General features: G+C 34.7%; 4 protein-coding genes across 7 annotated transcripts; all 4 read right to left on the bottom strand.

Moving 5' to 3' along the window:
* Window positions 1-716: 716 nt before the first annotated feature.
* On the bottom strand, window positions 717-2,413 carry LOC148268611 (Ubiquitin-conjugating enzyme/RWD-like protein). 2 transcript variants are annotated; one of them, XM_022042380.2, is made up of 3 exons: window positions 2,276-2,413; window positions 2,056-2,147; window positions 717-1,809 (listed from the first exon to the last, which is right to left on the bottom strand). In XM_022042380.2, exon 3 carries the CDS (start codon window positions 1,804-1,806, stop codon window positions 826-828), a length of 981 nt encoding a protein of 326 aa, XP_021898072.1. In that variant the 5' UTR covers window positions 1,807-1,809; window positions 2,056-2,147; window positions 2,276-2,413; the 3' UTR covers window positions 717-825. The 2 variants fall into 2 exon arrangements, with proteins under 2 accessions (XP_021898072.1, XP_088073012.1); XM_088216886.1 differs by having other exon boundaries at window positions 717-1,283; window positions 2,276-2,407.
* A 48-nt stretch (window positions 2,414-2,461) lies between these two features.
* PPD6 (thylakoid lumenal protein (Mog1/PsbP/DUF1795-like photosystem II reaction center PsbP family protein)) lies at window positions 2,462-3,986 on the bottom strand. Of its 2 annotated transcripts, XM_088216887.1 has the most exons (4): window positions 3,582-3,986; window positions 3,163-3,479; window positions 2,687-2,887; window positions 2,462-2,545 (listed from the first exon to the last, which is right to left on the bottom strand). In XM_088216887.1, the coding sequence occupies exons 1-3, from the start codon at window positions 3,883-3,885 to the stop codon at window positions 2,717-2,719; spliced, it is 792 nt and encodes a 263-aa protein (XP_088073013.1). In that variant the 5' UTR covers window positions 3,886-3,986; the 3' UTR covers window positions 2,462-2,545; window positions 2,687-2,716. The 2 variants fall into 2 exon arrangements, with proteins under 2 accessions (XP_088073013.1, XP_021898073.1); XM_022042381.2 differs by lacking the exon at window positions 2,462-2,545 and having other exon boundaries at window positions 2,658-2,887; window positions 3,582-3,985.
* Window positions 3,987-6,089: 2,103 nt separating this feature from the next.
* SKB1 (SHK1 binding protein 1) lies at window positions 6,090-14,462 on the bottom strand. The gene is made up of 23 exons (XM_088216885.1): window positions 14,142-14,462; window positions 13,757-13,874; window positions 12,983-13,092; window positions 12,246-12,335; window positions 12,064-12,129; window positions 11,677-11,756; window positions 11,510-11,585; window positions 11,318-11,404; window positions 10,953-11,037; window positions 10,682-10,773; window positions 10,554-10,589; window positions 10,331-10,399; window positions 10,060-10,128; window positions 9,841-9,894; window positions 9,662-9,736; window positions 9,433-9,525; window positions 9,254-9,357; window positions 8,328-8,376; window positions 8,131-8,217; window positions 7,747-7,852; window positions 7,231-7,318; window positions 6,687-6,780; window positions 6,090-6,461 (listed from the first exon to the last, which is right to left on the bottom strand). The coding sequence occupies exons 1-23, from the start codon at window positions 14,280-14,282 to the stop codon at window positions 6,378-6,380; spliced, it is 1,953 nt and encodes a 650-aa protein (XP_088073011.1). The 5' UTR covers window positions 14,283-14,462; the 3' UTR covers window positions 6,090-6,377.
* A 2,738-nt stretch (window positions 14,463-17,200) lies between these two features.
* On the bottom strand, window positions 17,201-20,642 carry LOC110814792 (uncharacterized). Of its 2 annotated transcripts, XM_088216884.1 has the most exons (4): window positions 19,408-20,642; window positions 19,107-19,299; window positions 17,737-17,785; window positions 17,201-17,637 (listed from the first exon to the last, which is right to left on the bottom strand). In XM_088216884.1, the coding sequence occupies exons 1-4, from the start codon at window positions 19,813-19,815 to the stop codon at window positions 17,613-17,615; spliced, it is 675 nt and encodes a 224-aa protein (XP_088073010.1). In that variant the 5' UTR covers window positions 19,816-20,642; the 3' UTR covers window positions 17,201-17,612. The 2 variants fall into 2 exon arrangements, with proteins under 2 accessions (XP_088073010.1, XP_021898062.1); XM_022042370.2 differs by lacking the exons at window positions 17,201-17,637; window positions 17,737-17,785 and adding an exon at window positions 17,936-18,647.
* Between the last annotated feature and the right edge of the window lie 1,889 nt (window positions 20,643-22,531).

Genomic DNA, 22,531 nt, shown 5'->3' with positions numbered 1-22,531 from the left:
ATGGGTAATTAGAGGTGTATACGCTTGTAAATAATTAAATAAATTCTTGCCCTCCAAGTAATTGGAAATTAGGAATTAGTGATTTATTTCTTAATACTAATTCTATTTTCTTATAACCAAATCCACCAAATTATGAAAAAGTCAACGCCCTTTTTGGGAAAAAGTCGACCCAAAATTTTATTCAAATAAATAAACAGAATTATTAAATATGTGATTTAAAATTTTAATATTTTAAAAAAATAGGAATGGCAAATTTGTAAATTGGAAGAAGTGTGAGGGTGATTAGTGGGAATAGATATTTTTCCGTTGATTTTATCGCCGTTTGGGTATCTTTTGGCATATGCGGTCGCTTCCCGCTGTGGAGAATGGGGAAAAGGCACCTCCGTTATGGGGTCCCCGCCTTGCCCAATCATCTATTGCCACGTCATGAACTTTCTGCACAGGTGGCATTTAAAATTTTCAAGACCTTTTTTTGCTTGTAATTACAGAAACACCCCTCTTCTTCATATATATATATATATATACGTTTGTTTGGGCCCGAAAAGTTCAATAATTAATTGGGCTAAAAGCCGAGCCCTCTATATATATATATATATATATATATATATATACATACATTACTAACAAATGGGGAAGACTTAACTTATGATTTTCTTTTGATCTTTATAAAGCATTTGCATAATCATATCATCAAAATAAAGTGAGTTTTAAAGGAATTCCAAATAATAATTCATTTATTCATATATAAGTGAATAGCAACTATACAAAGAGAAAAGAAAAAGAAGAAGAAAGAGAGAGAGAGAGAAAACCATTGAAGGGGATTATTCAGATTCCTTCAATTTTCATATGCTTGATTCTCTGAAAAAACTGTTCTCTGCCTAATGTTCTCACCTGCTTCATATACAAATCAAATGTTATAACTCCATCTTCAACTGCTTTATCCAGTGAATACATCAGATCATCTATGGCAATATCTGCAGCCAAACTATCAATAACAGCCTTTGACGACTCATCATCAGCCTCAAAAGCATCCTCCTCCACTGATTTTCTCTCATGATCACTCACCCACTTCATGATCTTATCTGTATCCTCTCCCAGTTTCATAACCTTCTCGTTCAACCTCTCGCCTTCTTTCTCCAGTTCACTAATCATTCCTTTTGTTACTCGAACTCTTTTGTTCATCTCTACTTGCAATCTTGCTAGCCCTTCAATTTCCTCCTCCGCCTCCACCTTCAAGGCTAACATATCATAGTGAAGCATACCAATCAGCCGGTCTAGAGCCTCTGATTTCGACACGAGAGAATGATGAGAAAAACTAGGAGTACTTGAACACGCAAAAGGATGATCACAGGCAAAGATTTTAACAAGTTTGTTGACAAAATCAACTAAGCTGCATCGTGGGTATTCCCACGTAGAAAGATAAGGTGGAGTGACAGCACCAGAAGTGTCAACAAATGGATGGTTCGCATGAATTTGAGTCTTGGGGTCCGGTGATGAAATAAAGGCTATAGGAGGCATGTAAGGATAGTTTTGGTGGAGCCAGAGAGTTAAGGGTATGGGAGGAGTTCTGTTGGATTTGGATACCTTTAGAAAGCCTCTAACATTTAAAAGGTTCACAGAAGTGCCATCATTGTGGTTGAAAGTATCAGCTGAAACCTTGAAATTTGGATAGTTTTGGAGGAGAGAAAGAAGGTGCCTTCTAATAATCCATTTTTGTTCTGGGTCTGAGTAGGATAGAGTAAAGCTGCTGCTGCTGCTGCCAATTAGGGCTTTTTCAATGAATTTGATAGGGGATGATGGTGCCATTGGCTGAGCCACAAAAGAGTTTTATCTTACAATTTGTGTTTGATTGTCAAGGAAGAATCTATAAGCTGTTGTACACACAAAATGGAATATATACGACATTTCCTTCTCTGAAGTCTATCTAATAAATATCTATTATATAAATATATATATATATGTATAAAGGTGTGGTCTTTGCTTGTGAAATCAAGCAATCAAGTTTCCTGATGGCTTCCTATTGATATACAAGTCAAGACAACTCAAAGAACCTACCTCCTTCTTTCAATATAAACATGGATAACTTCCCTGCTAACTTATTGAGATTTGACCTTGTCTGCTGTGATTTGGCATCAATGTAATAGAACCTGTAAACAAGACTTCAAAATCAGTTCATAATTAAAAATAAACATGATAATTTAAAAACATTTTCAAATTGAAATTGCTTCAAGCTTTAGCTTTCTATCGTTGACCAAGTAATTTGTTTATTACTAACCATCTTTTCCTGGTTGTGGGATTGCTGAACTTGTGACAATCAAAATATTCCCACTGTTTTTCTGGAGTACTGGAAAATCTCAGTTGACTTCTGATCAAATAATTACTGAGGAAATATACATGTACATATACATATTATATTATTTGAGTGGTTAACGGAGTACGTGATCATCAAGTTTTGGCCATGTTCTACATTGGGTTTGACCAAAATCAATTGCATGGCAATCCAGTTGCATAATACAGTGGACAGAACAGTGTCTGGTCCAAGTTTCTACAAAAAATTCACTGTCAAATTCTCATATAAAAACACTTCAATCACAACCTGCAGTATCTAATATGATGAACAAAAACAAGAAATGATTCATGAATCTACAAGTCATGTATAGACATAACAAATAAGTATATATATAACCTTATAATATTCATTCTATTCAACAAAAAACTAGACTTGAAACGAATCAAGCATGGTCTTGAGAGTTTTCTCAGATGTCTGCCACTGCTTATCATTAGCACTAGCCACAAACAACACCACTGTATTTCCTTTGGCTGTTGCTTTTGCAAGATTATGTGTGCCCGTCAAAGCAAACGGCGTTTCAAGCACATACTTGTAATACTGCCAAACAACAAAAACAATAACCTATTGTCAGCATAATCCAAATTACACGCCCATGCAGCAAAGCAACCACTGGGCGCACGCGGGCGCGAGCGGCGCAGTAACCACTGGACGACCACTAGGAGCACACACGCAAGCGGCTCCGCAACCACTAGACGCGCGCGCGCGCGAGCGGCGCGGCAGCCACTCGACTGGCCCGCACGCGAGCGACGGGGCAACCACTGGGGCGCGCGCGCGGGCGGCGGGTGTGGGCCGTAGGGGAAAAGAGTTTATACCGTCTGGTCGCCACGAGTTTCAACAGAAGTCTCCAAGAGCTCATCTGGATCGTAGGAGTTTCCGGTGACAAAAGGGCCGAGAGAGGAAATCAATTTCTCCGGACTCCCAATATCCTGAATCGTCGCATTGGGCTTGTTTGTTAGGCGAATTAAAGGAGAAGCCACGACTTGTACCTTCCCTTGTTTCTCATCTTCGAATTTCACTTCTACCCATGGCTCTGCACATTTTGGTTGACAGTAATTCCCCGATAATATGTTAGCTACGCGAGCCTGCTTCCATGTCGGCGGCAGAATAAACTGGTAAGGCTGCACATTCCCTGCAACAAACTAAATATCAAGTACATACCATGAGTACATACAAGCACCTGCATTATATCCATATGTTTAATTGTAGCAGTGAATGGAGAAAAAAGTAGTACCGGCGCGGAGGGCAGGGGTGTCTTTGGGAGAGGCTTTGAAGAGGACGAAAGAAGGGTCTGTGGTTGATGGAGGGAGATAAGAACCCACTTCAACTTCTCTAGCTTCTGAATTGGGAACCCCTTTGATCAGAATCAGAGGTAAACCGAGTACTCCTTTCAACAAGTCTCGCCTCAAATTGAGCTGGTTTCGGTTGTGGGTAAATGTTGGTGATGGTGAAGTTGGCGAGATTTTGAGTGAAGATTTGGAGGAGTTTGAAGAGGTTGAGAATGCTGCGGGAATTAGAGTCATGGAAGCAGCTGCCATTTTTGCTTTCAAGAGAGAAAATGATGGACACAGAGGAATTTGTAAAGAATGGGATTCAGATAGCCATTCTCTTATCCACTTCTTGGCTTTGGAAAAGGCCAAAGTGGGAATTCCAAATACTTGTATTCATATTAACCATTGATGAGTATGTTATTATTCTTTGGCTTGTATTTTCTTGTCATATAAGGCTATGGGATGAAACTATATAAATTTGATTCTCTGTAAATGTTGCTTGATTTATTAATGTGATTAATAAATCATCTTGATGATTAAGTATGTCATTATAATTATGATTAAAGTGTTTAATTATATATAATCAATATAATTTATTTAAATTTACGATTTAATTTACTACCGAATCTAATAAGCCAAACCCTTTTATTTATAATAAAATAAGATAGTATTTACATTATATCAAGAATCTTAGAATCTCCGTTGATCTTAATAAGACATTGATTAAATCTTAACGACTATCGATAAGGTCTTAATTAAATCTTTTGCTCGATCACAGGTAAATGTTGATTATGTGTTAATATTAATCATTAAAACAAGATTATAAGAATGGTTCACATATTTTTATTAAAAAACTATATATCAATTTGTTAGCAAATGGAGTTCATGTTTATATCGACTAACATATATAATAAAAATCATAAAATAATTTTATATAGATAAAAATGCACCCATCAATTATTTTTATGGTTATTCGATTACTTGATTAACATAAAGATCATTTTTGATCTCGTATGAATAATGAAGAGATTTGGTCCGAAACTACCTTATCTTAGTATAGGTGTACTAATACATCTTGCTAATGATACTTTTCGAGTATAATATTTTTTTGTAAACTTATTAGCAAGATATACTTCTTCCCCTATAAAAAGATACTAAAATGAAAGTAAAGATATTTAAGATACTTTCGATGAACAATAAACATAGATTTATTTTATTCAAAATAATCAAAATAACAATTAATTATTTATGCAAATAGAAAATATTTATCTAATCCACGTAAAGTTATATCCCAAATGATATAGACGGTTTAGAAAACAAATAATTATTATTATTTCTTTAAAGTATGTAGAATATTTGCTATTAACAAAGTAAGTTCATAATGTATATGGCCGATATCAATTATTTAACATATACAAGAGACACACGATCTACTTTATAAAAGAAATGTGTCAACGATGCATTACAAGATAATATTACATCCATAACTTAACTAAAAAGATAATATATTTTTAATAAAAAAATTTTAAAATTATTTTTCATGCACGATCTTCAAAAAAATAATAATGACGATATTTAAATTCAACAAATTCGTTCAAGTGAAAACTAAGCCGATTTATTTATCAAATAATTATCTACAATTATATTTAAGAAATTAGTACACAATATCGATATGTATCAGAGATGTGAGTTATTACATATTTTTTTCGCAAAAATTCTATACCACTGAGTTTTTTCAGTAAAATTTTTAACGAAACGAATTTTTTATTCTAAATGAACATACAAAGGGAGAGTCTTATGAACTCTTCGAATATCATGAGCTATGCATGTTCATACATACTTCTTCTCATCCTATGATAACTTCATATTTAGTTCATGACTTCATATAACCCTATAAATAAAGGTCGTAAAAAACTTTGTGATATGGTGAATTTGAAAAAAGATTTTTTTAATCTACTTTCTTATATTATTATATTATTTCTTTTATATTCCCCTATTACATTTACTACCATATTTTCTTCAAATTTACAACAAAATTCCAATAAATTGTTTGGGTGTGTCACCTAACAATCTTGTTATATATCAAAATTAATTCAACATAGAATACTTTTTTTTATTTGAATTTCCCAAACATTTAAGCCTACAAATTTAAATTATATTCTCTAACTCCATCACTTTACAAGACAGATAAGGCAAATAATCAATTGGTTATTGCGATAATATATTAATTCCATTAGAAGATATCATAATTATAAGCTAATTAAAAATAATATTATGGAGTCGAAAAAAAAAAGAGATTAAAAATCAGATTGATTTTAACCGTTCGATTAAAAATTCAATAAAATTATATTTTTCTGTACAAAGGGTTACAGAGAACGTTTACTTATAAAAAGGAAAAGAATCGCGAAAGCATTCTAAAGAACCGTTAGGCATTAAAAAGAAAACAACAACATGATTTCGATCTGTAGATGTAAGCAAAAATCGAAAACATGATTTATGTTCTTCGTCGAGATTCTACAATTTTGAGAGTTAATTTTGTTCCAGAAAGAATAAAACCATCTAGGAGTACAAATCTAATCCAAAAATCTATGAGGCTTTTCCTCTTGCTTCGATTTCTAAATGATAATACTCTATAGACAAAATCCCATTGTTCAATCAAATGAGAGAGCTCTATTTCAAGGACTTGATCCCTTGATCTTGTGCTTATATCACAGCCACTTTTTTCCTTACAACAAATACATCGACAATTTTGATAAACCCTAAAGGCCGACCCAATATGAACGACCGTTGCTGTTGTGGATAGGAGACTGGAAGGGAGAGGTTACACACCATTCGTACCAAACCTATGTCACAGTCCCAGGAAAGTTATAAGCATGAAATTATCGCTACATGTTTCAAGTCCATGTTTATGAGGATCCTCAAAAAAAAAAAAAAAAAGCATGTGAAGGAGAGGTGTAAATTCTGAAAAACCCTACCGAAATGTCTCAATCACGAGAGAACCAAAAAAATAACAATAATAATGTCACAGAAAATATTATCGTAAAAAATTGATGCAATAAAATGTTTACCTTGGTAGAACCAGAACAACGCCAAAAATGTACTTCTAGAAGAGAGCCAGGTTGTGCATATATTGGCTTTCTTAGTGGAAAAAATATTGCAAACCTGAAAAAAAATAGCCCAGATAAGAATAACGAAGAAAAAGGTAAAATGCAGAAGAAATGCAAGCAAATATTAAAAACAGTTGATAGAACTTCAGAAGATTACAGTTACCGGGACGCACTCAAGGTTGGTCTGACTTATAATGCATTTCACCAAAATACATTGTTTATTAAGAGAATTAAAATTTTGATCCTACTTAACAATTTTAAAGAAGAGAATGATGTTTTACTTTTTAGAATCAACTGCAAAAAAGCCTACAAAGAGCATTATTACCAGTGACTACATATTTTTATTTCTTAATTCTTAAAATCCATCACAAGTCGTGAAAGTAAAATCTGAACGCAAATTTAAAGAATTACATGATTAACACAGTGAACATGTCAAACGAAAAGATATCATTATGGATCATTATGGATGAAATATTAAAAATTTAAAGAGGACCTTATGGCTTACCAGCTGAACATGTTTGGTGTTGCCGTAGAGGGTTCAATGCCAAGATGTACATCTTTATAGAGTACAGCATCAAAATAGCCAGCAAATCCTTTGTTGTGTGTATAAAGAAGTCAGGACCAAAACCCAAATAAAAATACATTGAAGTGAAAGAATACTACTTCACCAAAGAATACTTAACAAGTAATAAACAATTGGTTGGCAGATAACCATCTGGCTTCACAAAATACCATTTCAGCAAGTACAGAAAATCATGAATCTCTATTGTTCCTTCCACTTATCAAGTTGTCCATGTTTGTACATAACTAGATACAAGCATGGATACACACAGATATAACATTATTCATTCCCTTTGACATTGTCCCTTCATGATTAAGTGCTGGTATTCCTATATTTTAGCAGGTGTATTCTCTGCCGACTGATACTATGTCATGGGAGAGAGACATTTAAAGAAGAAAAAAAAAAAGAATTTTTCCAGGATATTTGTCTTCACTTCTAAGTATAGAAATAAAAGCATACCATGCACCAAGACTGACCCAGTATCATTAGGAATCTCAAATAGCAGCTTTTTGTAACGCTGGTTGCTTTTCTTACTTGAGTAGTCTGGATGAGTAAATGTGAATACCTATTAAAGATGGCAGACAATTTAAGAAAAACCCAAATTAATAACTGGAAGTATGTCAATTTTGAAGTTTTCAGGCAAATAAAGAAACATCACATAAGACATTAATTTTACGGTTAACTAAACGCCAACATTATGAATGTCTATAATGTGAGTCAACTCAACTAAGCCTTAATCAAAATAGTTGTCTCTACAAGTAACTTCAAGAAATTCAATCATATAAACTGATAAAGCACCATTATGTTCTCATTGTTTCAGATTAACCAGAAGTAAGAACTCACAGGTTGAGAAGGAGCAAGTCTTGCAACACTGTGCAGTTTGACAACATACGCAGTTTCAAAATGGACAAGATCTTTATGCGACTTAACCTATAACACAACCACAAGCAATCCAAATATATTTTTATAATGAGATAATCTAAAGAATAAAGGGAAAGGATTATGGTAAGATAAACTAAAGAATAAAGAGAAAGGCATACATCATTATATAGTTTTGAAGCTGTCACTGGTTGGATGAAACTTGTGTACCTGAGAGAGGCATTTGACAAGGATGGGAGACAAACCATGAACATTAGTCTAGGGACAGAGAACTTTAAATATCAGAATTATCACCTGCCAAAATGCCTGGGACAGATGAATTCTAGACTTATGAAACAGTCTCAACTATAACATTTCGATATCCATAAGATTGATCCATATAGGAGGCGTCCAATGTCATTCTGAAAATTAAAGCTTTTAACTACTAATAGCATGGACCTATTATATTGTTTGGTTAGCTATATCAAGATTACTCTTTGATTAGGATTAATCAAGTTATACATTGATTTATTGGTCGCGGTTATGAATTGATATTGCAGTCTTATCTGTAATCACCAATTTTATTATTAACTTTTTCTTTGAAATAAAAGAGTGAGATCTATTGATATGATGGCGCCAAAGGGACGCTGCCCATGTACAAAAATTTACAGATCAATAAGAATATCTACAGCGGAGCCAAAATCATCAAGACTATCGAGTGAGTGCCCCAAGATAATGGAACCAAAAATACGGAACCATTTATCCTCGATAGAAATAACAAATGAATTAGTGGAGATAACGATAGAGAAGTGAACAAGGATCATTTTGATTTCGGACTTCAAGCAATTAGATACTAAGTTTTGGATCCAAATGCCTTTAATCTGAAAAACAATAAAATGTAGAATTCTTTCACCAAATAGGCTTAATTATTATTTATTGAAATTCAATTCCAATCCAAGCAGAGGAACAAAAATTGAGAATCTCCCAATGTTTGCCGACCATCTTCAAGTAGAATAAGAAGATGATCAACCCAAGTTTCCACAATTTTTTTTTTTGAAATACCCAAGTTTCCACAAAATGACAATTAAATCAAAAGAGGAATACATACGATGTTGGTATTGAGATCCCATCCTGCTTCAAAAACCTTTGTGCTCCATCAAGGCACTCCGGGGATAGCTCATTGTCACCAAAAGAACCAAGCAATTCACTAACCTAAATATCAAAATAGCACAAAATAAATAAAGAATAAAATTGATATATGATGCGCCATACGTACCAGTCACATACCAAGATGTCAGCTTTCTCAGGTGCATCCCAATGACGCATGTCACATGAAACTATGGTAACCATATCCTCCCACCCTTCCATTTTAACCAATCTCTATTTCAAAAATACCATTGTGAGTGAATAATTTCCAAAGATCAAGAAGCTTGAAGAAAAAATCATTACATTCATGAAAATCTTATCTGGTTTCAATTTTTCAAACTTGGAAAAGCCAAACAGAATCTCTACTTACATGAAGTGTGACAACTGCATTTGGATTTTTTTCCACGGCATAAACTTTTAAACTTCGTCCTGTTTCCTCAGCTGCCTGTAAAGAAACAGCAGGAATTCACATAAAATAGTCTTCAAGGGCAGACCTTTTATTGTTGATGTAACTCATTTTCCACATGCTTGCAAGGTGCCAGAAAGAACCTGCAATGATGCCCTCACAAGAGGTCCTCTTCCTGCTCCTACAACCATTAGCACCTTCCACATGAAGTAAGATATGTTAGCATCATTCATATTACATCTTGGCTGCATATCATGTGTTTTACAGAATGCTAAACTACAGATTCTAGACATAAAGCATGTGCAGAGTTGCAACATTATATGAATCATTATATCATAAGCAGTAATAAGTCTGTAGCTTACAGTGGTCACTGTAGATGCTTTTTCATCAGGGACTCTATCCAACAAGGCTTTGGAGACAGCCCTTTGATACTAGCAAGATATAAAAACAAGTGTCATTATTCAGAATACAACATAAACAGCAATCACCAATCACAACCAGATGTGCCATCAGTTTCATGAGCACGTGTATATTCATAAAAAGGGAAAAAGAAGCAAAGGAGTGGAGGGATCAAAATACATATGGTAAGGGAATATAAAAATGCCAGATGCACATCGATATGGATATACATACCTGGATGTATTTCACTGCGTCTTTCTCGAATGTCTCATAAGTTTGGGCCTCCAAATTATCCATGAGGGGCTTGATTTGAATAGTAGAACATCCAAAATACAAAAATGAGACAACAAAATTTGGTGACAAATGAAAACAGAGATAGAATTATGGATTTAAATGACAACAAAAAAGAAACAAGTATTCTCAGAAGATAGCATAACAAGAGGGAAAGCAAACTAACTTGTAATGGAGCCTGTAAGAAGTCTCGATAGCCAAGCTGCATTATAAGTTGCGAGAGGGTTAAGGGAGCAAGGGGAGGCACTAGAGCCAAAGGAGCAACATCAAGTAAGAGAAAAACACAAATTCAACCTCAATACGTTCTTGTTCAGAAAGAGGTTCCATCCTTTGGTAGAGATGAGCAACATAGTCCAAATATGGCCTAAGGGGATGTCTTGGAATGCCTGAGGTAAGACCAATTCTTTAAGATACAAGACATGTATAGACCAATTAAGGTATAAGCATAAATGTAGATAATATGACCATTAGCAAACACAATTACTGAGTGCAGACACACTGCATAATACCAATCAGTAGTGAACTGTTTAAGACAAACCAAAAAAAAAAGAGAGGAAAGAATTACTCTCAACATTATTGCTATTATGATTGACAGCCGAACCCGTGCCAGGACAGGGAAGATTATGAGCAGATTTTCCAGAAATAATTATCTGCATTCACGTTGTGAAGAATAATCATCAGTAAATTAGCAATGTTAGCTACTAGTATCTAACTGTGAACCTAATGACACAATATAAGAGAAGAAAAGAACATTTCGACCAAATAAGATAGAAAAATACACAAAGCATCATAAATTTCCAGAGAAATTTAATGACATTCTACCAACTTATAATTAACAAATTACGTTAGAACACAAAACCTCCAAAAATTGCAGCAAAAGAGAATCCTCAATGGAAAAGATAGTCAAGCAAATTTGCAATTTTTATGTACCTGTATAGAATGGTTAAAGAATCCAGTTACTAGCTTCTGGTGGCGCTTTGAGAGGCAAGGATAACCCCGTGCATTAGTAAGAAAAGACTGCAAAATTAATAGGAACACCTTTGAGAACCCCACATGTATAGATGCATTGCATAACCAACAGTCAGTCAGGTATACACAGAAGAAAATCTAAGATTGGTTTACATCAGTATTTATTATGGCTGCTCTGACAGATTCCCCAAACCAACGGCCTATCGAGTTTGCAGCTGGTAGTGTACTCCTAATCAATAAAGAATTTTGTTAAAATTTTACAAAAGAAACAAGCAACTGCTAACTTACAGAACAGCAGAACAGAGGTCTCCTTAACTCACATAACATCAAGGACAACAGAGAGCTGACTATGATGCTCAGAGAGGAGACGAAAAGAATTCCATTGTTCCCAAGAATCGTTCTGTGAAGAACAACACCAAAAACAGGATTGAAGAAGGTGCATCAAGAATAAGTTTCCTAATAGATACTAAGACCTGCCAATGCCTCGGCATTCAGTATGGTAGAAACTTAAATGATTGACCAAAAGCTTCTACAGAAGTAGATTAATACCACAGAAAAAGCAACAATAATTTCTCCTTTTACATCAAAAGAAACATTTCAAACCCAAGATAGATATTGAGGTTAACAGAGAAGAGAGAGAGAGAGGGAGGGAGGAGAGAGAGAGAGAGGGAGCATAAGGTAACCTAATTGAGCATGGCTTCACTTACTAGAATATCACAGTTTACACCCATAGAATCATCATCAGTCTTCAACAGTGGAATCCTAAGCCACAACTTCATTAAAGAAGTGAAAAAGGAAAGATGACCAAACATAAGGATAAGATATACAATAATTGAAATTACACAATGAAGGAACGAAAAGTACAAAAAAAATAGATGTAGAAAAGCACCTGCATATTGTTTAGGCCCTGCAAAATTTGATTCACACATCTAGCATAATTGGCACATGATCTCTGCTTAGGAGTAGGGAGAAGGCAAGCCTGCACCAACAACAAGTATTAGAACCAAACCTTTTAACTCTTCACCAAAGAAAAGGAGTTATTTCACAGAGGCCGCATTTAACAGTAAAAAATGTTGTGAAACAAATACTTACAAATACAAGAGCATCACGAATGCTTATGACTATATACAATTAGGAAACTGATAACTGCCAATTAAAACTGAATTCACTCACGATATTTAGTATTAAAGTCCACATCAAGGAAACATTTTTCATAGTTAATTTCCTCATAATACTTACTCAAAGAAAAGCATCAGAACAACTCAGATATTGCACTGCAAAGTGATCTTACAATTTAAGAGAATTCCACATGTTTTGGCCACTAGTATGTGAACAAAAATTACAGATAAAAATGTCATTGGAAATGTTACAAAAAATGTGCTTTTTAAATATATGCTGCTTAGTTTTCTGAATTAACTTAACCATATTAAAAGGACCAGATGCCATCATATCCTGATATCACATTAGAAAAGAACTAAGTACAAGGAAAGCATATGACTTCCACCAATGTGAATCCCTCTAGCATGGCCTATGCAACTGATGCATGAAGGAGAATTACACATAGCCAAGAAAACAATGTAGATTTTACAGGTGCAACCTTCAGGGCAAACACTAAACAATGCAGACCTGTATGGAAAGATGACTGGCCCATGCTATTTCTTGCTTCAGGGTAGTTTCAGAATCCATCCGAAGTACCTCATCCTCTGAATCCAAGTCAATCCACGAACTAATTTTTCCTAAATATAATCAAGAATCCAATTATTGGTGGTCTTAAGGAAAAACAGCAAAACATTACACCAAAGATCAAATTTGATTAAAATTTAAAGCAATTCTTATAATATATACCAAAGTAAAAATCAACAATACGTGGAAAAAGAGCATAACTGACATCAAATCGCTAGAACTAGCAAAAAGGAAATTAGTGAAATGCAGTGCAATCCTATTAATTAGTAACATACAGGTTAAAAAATTATAACAAACAAATCCAACAATCATTATGCTTCTAAACTTCATGTTATACTGATAATACCCCACATCTGGTAAGAGAGCCTAGTGAATAAGACTCCACCACTGGGAAGAGAGCCTGAGTTAAACCAGTACCTGTCCCGCATACCGGCCTTATAACCTGCAGGTTAATCCGGCTGTAATTCTACCAAATGAGAAAAACAGAATACCGTCCCTTGACAAGATATCATCTACATTCGTCTGCGAGATTTCCAGACATCCATAGTGACCAGTTAAGTTGTCAATTCATTTCTCACTCCATTCCTTACCATCCATATTAGTAGTATACATCCAACAGATGACTCAAAAGACAATTTCGAAAAAACAAATAACTATATGACGTTAGACGAAAGAATTGCAAAATTGACAGGCAAACAAGGTAAAGAAATTTCCTACCTACAACATGACTACTCCACTGGGACGGGCTCAAAACTAAATCTGAACCAGCAAATGGCAGAGCACGGGAGCCGTGAATGTCCTCTTCTCTTAAGCTTGGCCTATAAGTAGGATCCATCTGGATGATTAAATAACACAAGCATAAACATTACAAGGTACACCAAAAATGTCCATGCATCACGATGCAGCAAATAATATTTGACTACACAAATCAACAGCCATTGGCTTAAGTGCGACTATCCAACAGAAGAAAAAGAAAACATGCATTTCTCACAAGCCAATACATACAATAGAAGCCTATATGTAAAATAGGAAGAAACGACACTGGAAATGCGAGTTTGCTTAGAAAACTTGAAAGAGAGCAAAAGATAGAAGGAAAGCAAACCAAGGGAGCGAGGACGAAATCAAAGCCTCCGGCGGAGAGGTTAAAAGAAAGAACAGCAGGCACGTCATCGTCAAAGTCAGTCTCCACTCCGCAGTACTTTGATTCACTCTTGTCCCAGCCTCCTCTTTCGCCTAGCGGCATTTTTACCTGTCAAGCTCTCTGTAACTGAGTGAGAAGCAAACAAAATCAATCCCCCCTTCGTGAACTTTCGAAATGGCAAGTGTAGTTGCAGTGGCAAGCTAAAGCTTGCTTGAACCCTGAACCCTAAATTCTTGCACCCAAAATTTTCTCTTTTCGTAAGTTCACCGCCCAAGAGTATTTGCAACGTGTCTAATCATATCTTCTAATCCGCGGATTATTAATAATTTAATTATTAAACTATGAATTATTTTATAATTTAATTTTAATTTATTATATGCATTATTTGAAGAAAATTAATTAATAAATTTAATCAAAATTATAATATATTATTGTTAAACAAAAGGTACTAAATTATTAATTTTGATAAATTATATAAATTTATTTTTCAATTAATTATACTATTTGAATTTTTGAGATAACAAGAAAAACTTGACTCAAACAAATAGTAAAATCACTTTTAATTTATTATATTATGTAAAAATTAAAGTCTCACAATTTTCTTTAAAAATATATTAACCATTGGATTTAAAGTTAATTTCTCAATATTCTAAAAGATATTAGATTTATAAATAGTAATTTTTAAAATTATCTTTTAAGACATAATTTATACAATTAAAAAACTCTAGAAAAAAAATTATAAAAAATATAACTATATTAATAGATATAATTTGAATAATCACCTTTTTATATTCAAATAATATCATTTTAAGATGTTGATATAATCAATAAAGTAATATGATAAAACACAGTTCAAAACATTTTAAAATATACATATTCAATTATATATGTAATTAGTTATGTATTTTTTTATTTTATAATATAAATCACGTTAGTTTTTAAATTAAAATATTTTTTAAAACTTTAAAAAAATCAAATTTTAGAACTGTCAACGTAAATAATACTTACGTTATATAAACAATGTTCAATCAAAATAAAATTTAAAAATTTATTTTTATTTTAAGATTAAACTAACAATTTTGTAAAATATGTCATACGTAATTTATTATATATTTTAAATAACATTTTGTATCATAGTTTATAATATAAAATCGAATTTAAATTGTCTATAACGGGTCATTTGACATTCTTACATATAAATACATGCATCCAATGATTTCAATTAGATAGACTTCAAACAAAAATGAGAATTTTAAAAGATATATACTCTTCATTTTCTTGAATCATCAATAAGTCTCCCAAATGAGTTTTTGGTTTGTAAATTCACTATTTGAATATTATCAAATATGGTTTATGAGTATATAACCCATGTTGAGCTATAGTGATTATTTTCAAACCCATTTCTCATTTTCACATCACAACCCAACCCATAAATCGAACACCAACCATAAATCTAGTAACCCTTTTAAACATAGCCCATCAATGCAAATTTAGAAAATTAAAAGCTATTGAAACATTTTAAAAGTACTAAAAATAAATCCTAAGAGTCATGTACCACTCATTTCTTATGAATGATTAGGGATATGTTAGATTGAAATATTCAAATTTAGTAGAACTTATGTGTAAACTAACACTTATTTTAAATTCGAGGTTATGAATTACATTGTAATGAAAAAACCAACCATATATTAAATTTTATATAAAATTGCAACAATACATTTTAAATAAATCAAATTTGATGAAAGTTTGATTCTTTCTTTTTTTTTTTTTTTTCTTCAAGAAAAATAAAACCATTTTTCTAACTTGGCTAAGGTGCATGTATATATATATATATATAAAGCTTCATCCATGTGCATAAAAGATAAAAATTACTTTTAAACTTCAAGGAGTTTCTAGATTTGTATTTTTTTAAAAAATGAAATGATTTGGTCAAAATGTAATGATTAATACATTTAAAATTAAAATTTTAACATGAATTAAAGTTTAAAAATTAAAATAATATTGTTAAAAATCACTAAGTACATTACTATACACTAATAATCATTAAATTATTTATTAAAAAATTATATATATTTATCATTAATATGATCATAATTAACATATGTAGTTATATCATTAATCTTTATTTATTTATAGTCATTGTTAAAATTATTACATAAATTTTATTAAATTACCATCAAAAGTGTTTTCACTAAACTTATTTCTTTATATAAAATTTTCTTAATTGATAGCAATGCAAACAATAAATAATAATAAATATCCTTTATAATTTTTACCAAAACATTCTGAGTTTATAAGCTAAATAAATATATACACACACACGTGTATATATATATATGTATATTTACTCGTTATTCAATAATGCATATGTTTTACTAACTCAAAAGTTTTATACCAATAAAAGGTTAAAAAGAAGCCACCATAGTTTTATCTTACAGCTTTTTGGTACTCTCAATGTCTCTTCAAAAAAGTATTACATTTTGGTTTTGCCATACACATGTACATAATCGAAACATGATTATTAAAATTGAATATCATTAGATGCAGTACAAAATGGTTATAAATTCCATAATATAATTTAACATATTCATATATGTTTAAAAAATGTTGATTCTATGCGAGCAAAGATTAGGAAGGAGGAGGGTATCTAATAACATTTCTAAAAGATGTTATTAGATACATTTGGTAAACGACAAAGCTTGTTTTGATGTTTAGCCAGTATTTACGAGAGAGCAAAAAAGAAAAGGAAAACAGAATAAAATAAAACTGTAATGTTTTTAAAGAAAAAAGGCAAAAAAGTTAGAAACTTTGAATTCAGAATAAATTACAATTTAGTAATATACTGATTTTCCAAGCTTTTTTTCAGTATCAGCTTTTTCTTTAGTAATATTAGGTACCTAAGTAATCTGATAAACAAAATTGGTAATGAAGTTTTTGGTTTCAAATTTTCACCCACTTAGCAGTCTGCTGTATACCCTAATTAGGAGTTGCTCAGTTATTAAGTAAAACCAAAAGCTGTATACCGTAGAATGCCTTGGGAGACAGAAATTTATCCTCACCACGGACGAACTTTCTATTAGCTATTGAAGATCGTACAGTTTAAAGAACGAGGGGAAGAGTTCTTTTAAAGAAAGACTGAACCTAGGTAAAACATACACTGCTTCTTCAAAAACATGAAATATCAAATGTAAATAGGTGAATAAAAGATTTATAGGATTTTAGCATTTGGCAGACGGAATAAACTATGAATATTGGTTACTAGTAGAAAGAAACAAAAATGATGATGACCAGTTTTGAGAAAACATGAATAAAGTAAGAAGAAGCCCATGTGAAGGAACGTTTAAAACCTCTTTTAAAAAAAAATAGAAATGAGTAGTTTCTTGTCAACTCTAACCTCACACAACTCAAAACTGCACGAGCCTGCTCTCTTCATTATGTAATTTGGTTCACCCACCCACTGGAGAAGAAATAAAGTATCATTAATTTAAACCAACACCTGAGACCAGTATATTATAGTAATCCAAAGGAAACGGATAAACAAATGAAGAATTCGTACCTTCTCTGCGGAGCTTTATCTGATTCCTCTGACTCAAAAGATTGCTTCTCTGCAGAAGATCCAATTAAAAAAAAAAAAACAAAAAATGATGAAAAGTAATTAATCAGCAAGAACAATATCCAAACTTATTAAAACCTCAATTATTCTCACATTCAAGAATGAGATAGAGGAGAAAGGGAGAGATTTTAGTGAAGAACACTGTTCAAATCTTATTGTAAGAATCTTATTAATGTTAGCATCCGGGCGGTAGGAAACAGAATCATATCAGACCCTTACATAAAAAAACGCATAAGGGATCCAGCAAGTTATATATATTACAACCTTTTTTTGGATTTGATTGGTTATAGTCACCCAAAAAAAAAAACAGTGATGCAATTAAAAAAAAAAAAAAAGATCAAAATTTCATGGCTCTCAATCTTCAATTACTGAAGCCAAACCAGTCACCATCTTAACACCAATCCGGGAACCCTTGGGCTTAATATCAAGGGGCTTCCACTCCTCCACCACCGCCTTGGACTTGTCTTCTTCCCCAGATGTGTCGCCATGATTAATTTCGAACTTGCTCGGTGCGGCCACAGACTGTTTATTTTCTTGTTTGGCGAGGGTTTCAATTCCGGTGGGGTTTGATGTTGCTCGGCCGTGAGGAGAAAGCCATTTGGCTTTGACGTAATCTGCCTTCCTCCATGGAGGGACAGGCATGCCCTTCTTCTTCAAGCTCTGTTTGGCTGCTTCCGATACGAGGCTAACGATCTTCTGCAGCCGATCGGCTTTGCCCACGAAGATGTATGGGAGAGTTTGAAGAATAGATTTGTACATCTTCGTGGATCGAGCGATTTCGAATTCTGATCTGAAATCGATGTCGATTAACAGTCGCTCGCCTTTAATTATCACATCTATATACTCGTATTCTCCTGTAACAGGAGGCAGCCACCGTTACATTTCTTCCTCGATTGGGTACCGTTTCAGATTAACAATTAGAAAAGGAAAAATATGATTTTTGATGAGCGGAAAAAAAATGGAAAAACATTTTTCTCGCCAAACAAACAGCCTAACAATACGTGTCTACGGCCTAAAGAAAAGAACAGTAGTCAATTTTTCGGGTGAACTTCTTCCGTGATTCCATACACCGTTTCCTCGGCTTGAAGAAAAGCCCAAATGTTTGGTGTGAAGCAATACCAACTTTCTGTTGCATCCTTTCTTTCAAATAAAGGAATCAACCAAACCGCAGAAATGTATTAATCCAAATTTGACTAAAAATGAAAAATAAATTCCAACTTATCTCTCCTGAATGTTATCGGAAACCATAACCAAACAGAAAATGTAGATATTCTCGCAAGATAGAAGATAAAGTTTTTAAACACGGAAATTACCGGCGGGATATGAGGGGGATCTTTCCCAGCGAGACTTGCATATTGAAGCGTCGTATCCCAACCCCAATAATCCGTCAGCAACAGTTTTCCTGCATAAATCATCTTTGCGCTTGCAGACTTTGTTCTTCTCGACAATCTTCGAAGTGTCAGCCAGTAAATTCCTCTCTGAAACGCTCGCACAGAGGACCAGACTCTGTCCAAAAAAGGAATATCTTCGTTATTTCTCCACAAAATCACCACGAAAGCGTTAAGAAAACAGAAAAACAGAACCGCTAACTAATCGACTTGTGTGTGTGTATACCTTTAGGATATCACACGCTTCACCGGATGAAGAGAGATTGGAGTCGCCAAACACACCAAAGGAGTCCAGTTCATCTTCGGAGCTGTCGTTGTAGTTCCCATTGAAGCAGTTGCGACCACACCTAACTGCACCTGATTGCTTCTCGCTGCTGCTGCCGCCGTTGTTCTCCTCGATGAAGTTCTGTACCATCTTCGCCAAACATACGGAGCTAGGCTCGAATTCGCATAAGCCTTCTCTGCTGGAACGCGGCTCATCGGCATCGCAGATCTTTCCCGCAACGGAATTCTTCAGAACGCTCGTGAACTGGCGTTCGAACAGACGTTTAAGCCGCGATTTCGTGGCCGGCTTCACTGGCTCCACCGGACCTACCCATTCTGGTGCCTGAGAATTGATTGGCTGAATCTTCATTGCGAAATGACGATAATGATCAAGAAATTGAGATGAAAAAAAATCCTCACGGCGACCAAAAATCTCGAGAACTGTCAATTGCTCTTCTCCATTATTCAAAGGCTAGGTTGTTTAAAAAAGTATAGTCCAAAAAAACCAGAGCAAAATGGACAATTGAAGTAAACCTCTAAAACTCCAACTAGGATACACTATCTTTTGGTAAATCTTCGTCTCCACTACTAAAATTCGAGAACGAAGACTGCAGTTATGCACCAAATCCTCGCGGTTAGCAGAAACTAAAATTTTAAACCTGAGAGAAAAAGCTGAAGATTCCTCCGATTCAATACAAAGATCGAAGCAATCAACACACCAGTCTGATTCCTAACTCCAGAACACATCTCTCGTAATGAGATCTAATGGAACCTAAATTTCCACAAGGATCCAGAATTCTGCCAAAGATAGATTAACTAAACCAAAATTCGAGGTTCCTAGTCTAAAATATGCACCTCCTATACTCCGATTATTATATACTTGGCTTGACTCTGATTTTGCCAGACAAAGCATGGAATAACTTCAAAACTCTGCCAAGTAAAAGTCGCTTTTGCTTGAGGAGTTTTATGGATACGGCTAAAGTTCCCGAAACACGCGACGAACCGAGAGCGTGACGTCTTTGCTTTGTACTTCCAAAAAATACTCCATCGCCGGAGCTTCCATTTCCTTTAGCCAATAACTACCTCGCCGGAGGAAAGACAGCTCAACAAGCAAAAATGGTGACTCGGATGAGAGAGAGAATTCAAAGGAGCGCTTGTTTGGACTCATGAGGAGAACACAAGGAACAGATTGAAGAGAAGGTGGGGACAATTTATATAAAATTTTCGACGGTTGGATCATGCCACGTGTCATCCACGTGGCAGTTCACACAGATATCGAGCCGGGTAGTACGTGGCAACCATCGAAGCGTTTTGTTTTTTTTCCCGCTCGGGGAAAAGTAGGCCACGTTGCCACAGCGTGATTATCAGGGTTTAGCTGAAATGTCTAAATTACCCTTCGGCTCACGATGATTTCGTGAACAGAAAAGCCGTGGAGCGTTTACGCAAAAGGGTATTTTGGTCATTTAAGTTCTGTAACCTTTAACGGAAAGCGCTAGTTGGTATAAGTGGCAATTTCGAAAATATAGGATAAAGTGCTGCAGTTCACTTTTATGGTCTGACGAAAACGCCCCCGTATGACCTAGAAGAGAATAGTGAATTGTACTAGAGATGGGTAGCCGAAGTGGATGGGTAGTTTGGTAATTAGAGTATGAGGAGTTAGAAACGGTTAATTTTTCAAGTGAAATAGCGAGGTAAGTTAGTAAAGTGTGAAAGCAGGGGCATTAGGTAAATTAGTGAAAGATAGAGAGATATATGGAGTGATTGAGGTTGATGGCAGTGGGGTCCACATAGGAAAGTGAGATGGAGTTTTGAGTGTTTTTCTAGTATATTTAAAAGTAAATAAATTATTTAACAAATAAAAGTTATTTGTTTATGTAAATATTTTATTAAAATGATTTCTAAAAAAAATATATGTATTTTTAAAAATAAATTTTCATAATGCATTTTAAGAAGAAAAAAGACATATTGTAATACCCGGGTCACAATTTGAGCCATTTCTGCAGCGAGAGGATCATAAGTCACCCCGTTATGATCATGTTCCTTCACAGTACCATCCGGCACCACCACAGTATGGTCTAATACCCCAACCGCATCACCCGACACCACCACAGTATAGTCCGATGCCCCAACTGCATCATCCGGTATCACCACAATACAATCCGATGCCTCCATCGTGTCATCCAGTACCACCACAGGATCATCTGGTCCCTCCCCAGCACAATCCAATCCTTATTCCACGGGACCCAGTTCCACCAATTATGGATCTAGACTACACTGAGAGGTACAAAAAACTAAACTCATCTACTTTTGCAGGGGTATCCTCGTTTGAAGAGACTGAGTACTGGTTAGATGAGACATAAAAGACTTTCATGACTCTTGGGGTGGTTCTCGAACATAAAGTTATACTCGTCATCTATATGATGGTGGAAGAGGCTGGTGGCTGGTGGCAACTCAAGCAGGCCACCATGCCCGTCCCAGTCACTTTGAAACAGTTCCTAATGGCCTTCAATCCAGAGTACCTCCCAGAGCATCTCTGACATATGAAGGAAATGAAATTTGGACACCTGCTTCAGGGCGATATGACTGTGTTAAAGTATGTCCAAAAGTTCCTAGAGTTTGGCTGGTATTCCTCTGAGAGCATAATGAATGAAGACATAAAGGCAAGGAAGTTCGAGCGGGGCATCCATCCTGAGATTATACAGCACCGATATGTGTTCGAGCTCAGTACCTATTCAACTGTTCTGAACAAGGCATATCTAGTAGAGAGGAACTTTCGCATTTTTCCTCCAGCAGTGGGGAACCTCAGGCCCCCGGTTTCACACCACATACCAGCACTCACAGCACCTGCCTAGCAAAACAAGAGACCTAGGCTAGTGACTCAAGCTCATTTTCAGATTCCAGCAACAGGACGCGGTAGGACTTGTCAGCACTGTGGTAAGGATCATGGGTACCGACCATGCTATCACCTCAACAATACTTGTCGTATATATGGGAGTGCTCAGCATTACGCAAGAGAGTGCCCGAGAAATCATAACTAGGTCAAACCTCCTATCTATGGCAGAGCTTACAACCTCACTCAACAAGAT

Source organism: Carica papaya, chromosome 3 (assembly GCF_054855325.1).
Source record: "Carica papaya isolate Zhongbai chromosome 3, ASM5485532v1, whole genome shotgun sequence".
Classification (NCBI taxonomy): domain Eukaryota; kingdom Viridiplantae; phylum Streptophyta; class Magnoliopsida; order Brassicales; family Caricaceae; genus Carica; species Carica papaya.
Note: the sequence above shows the minus strand (reverse complement) of the source record. Positions and strands in the feature narration are given on the sequence as shown.

Bases quoted from the DNA above. Each gene is read 5' to 3' on its own strand.
- LOC148268611 (XM_022042380.2), bottom strand. From the start codon at position 1,806: ATGGCACCATCATCCCCTATCAAATTCATTGAAAAAGCCCTAATTGGC.
- PPD6 (XM_088216887.1), bottom strand. From the start codon at position 3,885: ATGGCAGCTGCTTCCATGACTCTAATTCCCGCAGCATTCTCAACCTCT. The intron at 3,480-3,581 runs GTACTACTTTTT...AGTTTGTTGCAG, and splicing joins CACCCCTGCCCTCCGCGCCG to GGAATGTGCAGCCTTACCAG. The intron at 2,888-3,162 runs GTATAAACTCTT...GTTGTTTGGCAG, and splicing joins AAACTCGTGGCGACCAGACG to TATTACAAGTATGTGCTTGA.
- SKB1 (XM_088216885.1), bottom strand. From the start codon at position 14,282: ATGCCGCTAGGCGAAAGAGGAGGCTGGGACAAGAGTGAATCAAAGTAC. The intron at 10,590-10,681 runs GTTGAATTTGTG...CTTATAATGCAG, and splicing joins CTGAACAAGAACGTATTGAG to CTTGGCTATCGAGACTTCTT. The intron at 10,129-10,330 runs GTATGTATATCC...ATATCTTGCTAG, and splicing joins ACGCAGTGAAATACATCCAG to TATCAAAGGGCTGTCTCCAA.
- LOC110814792 (XM_022042370.2), bottom strand. From the start codon at position 19,815: ATGAAGATTCAGCCAATCAATTCTCAGGCACCAGAATGGGTAGGTCCG. The intron at 19,300-19,407 runs GTATACACACAC...TTTTTTGGACAG, and splicing joins AAGCGTGTGATATCCTAAAG to AGTCTGGTCCTCTGTGCGAG. The intron at 18,648-19,106 runs GTAATTTCCGTG...CTCCTGTTACAG, and splicing joins ATCCCCCTCATATCCCGCCG to GAGAATACGAGTATATAGAT.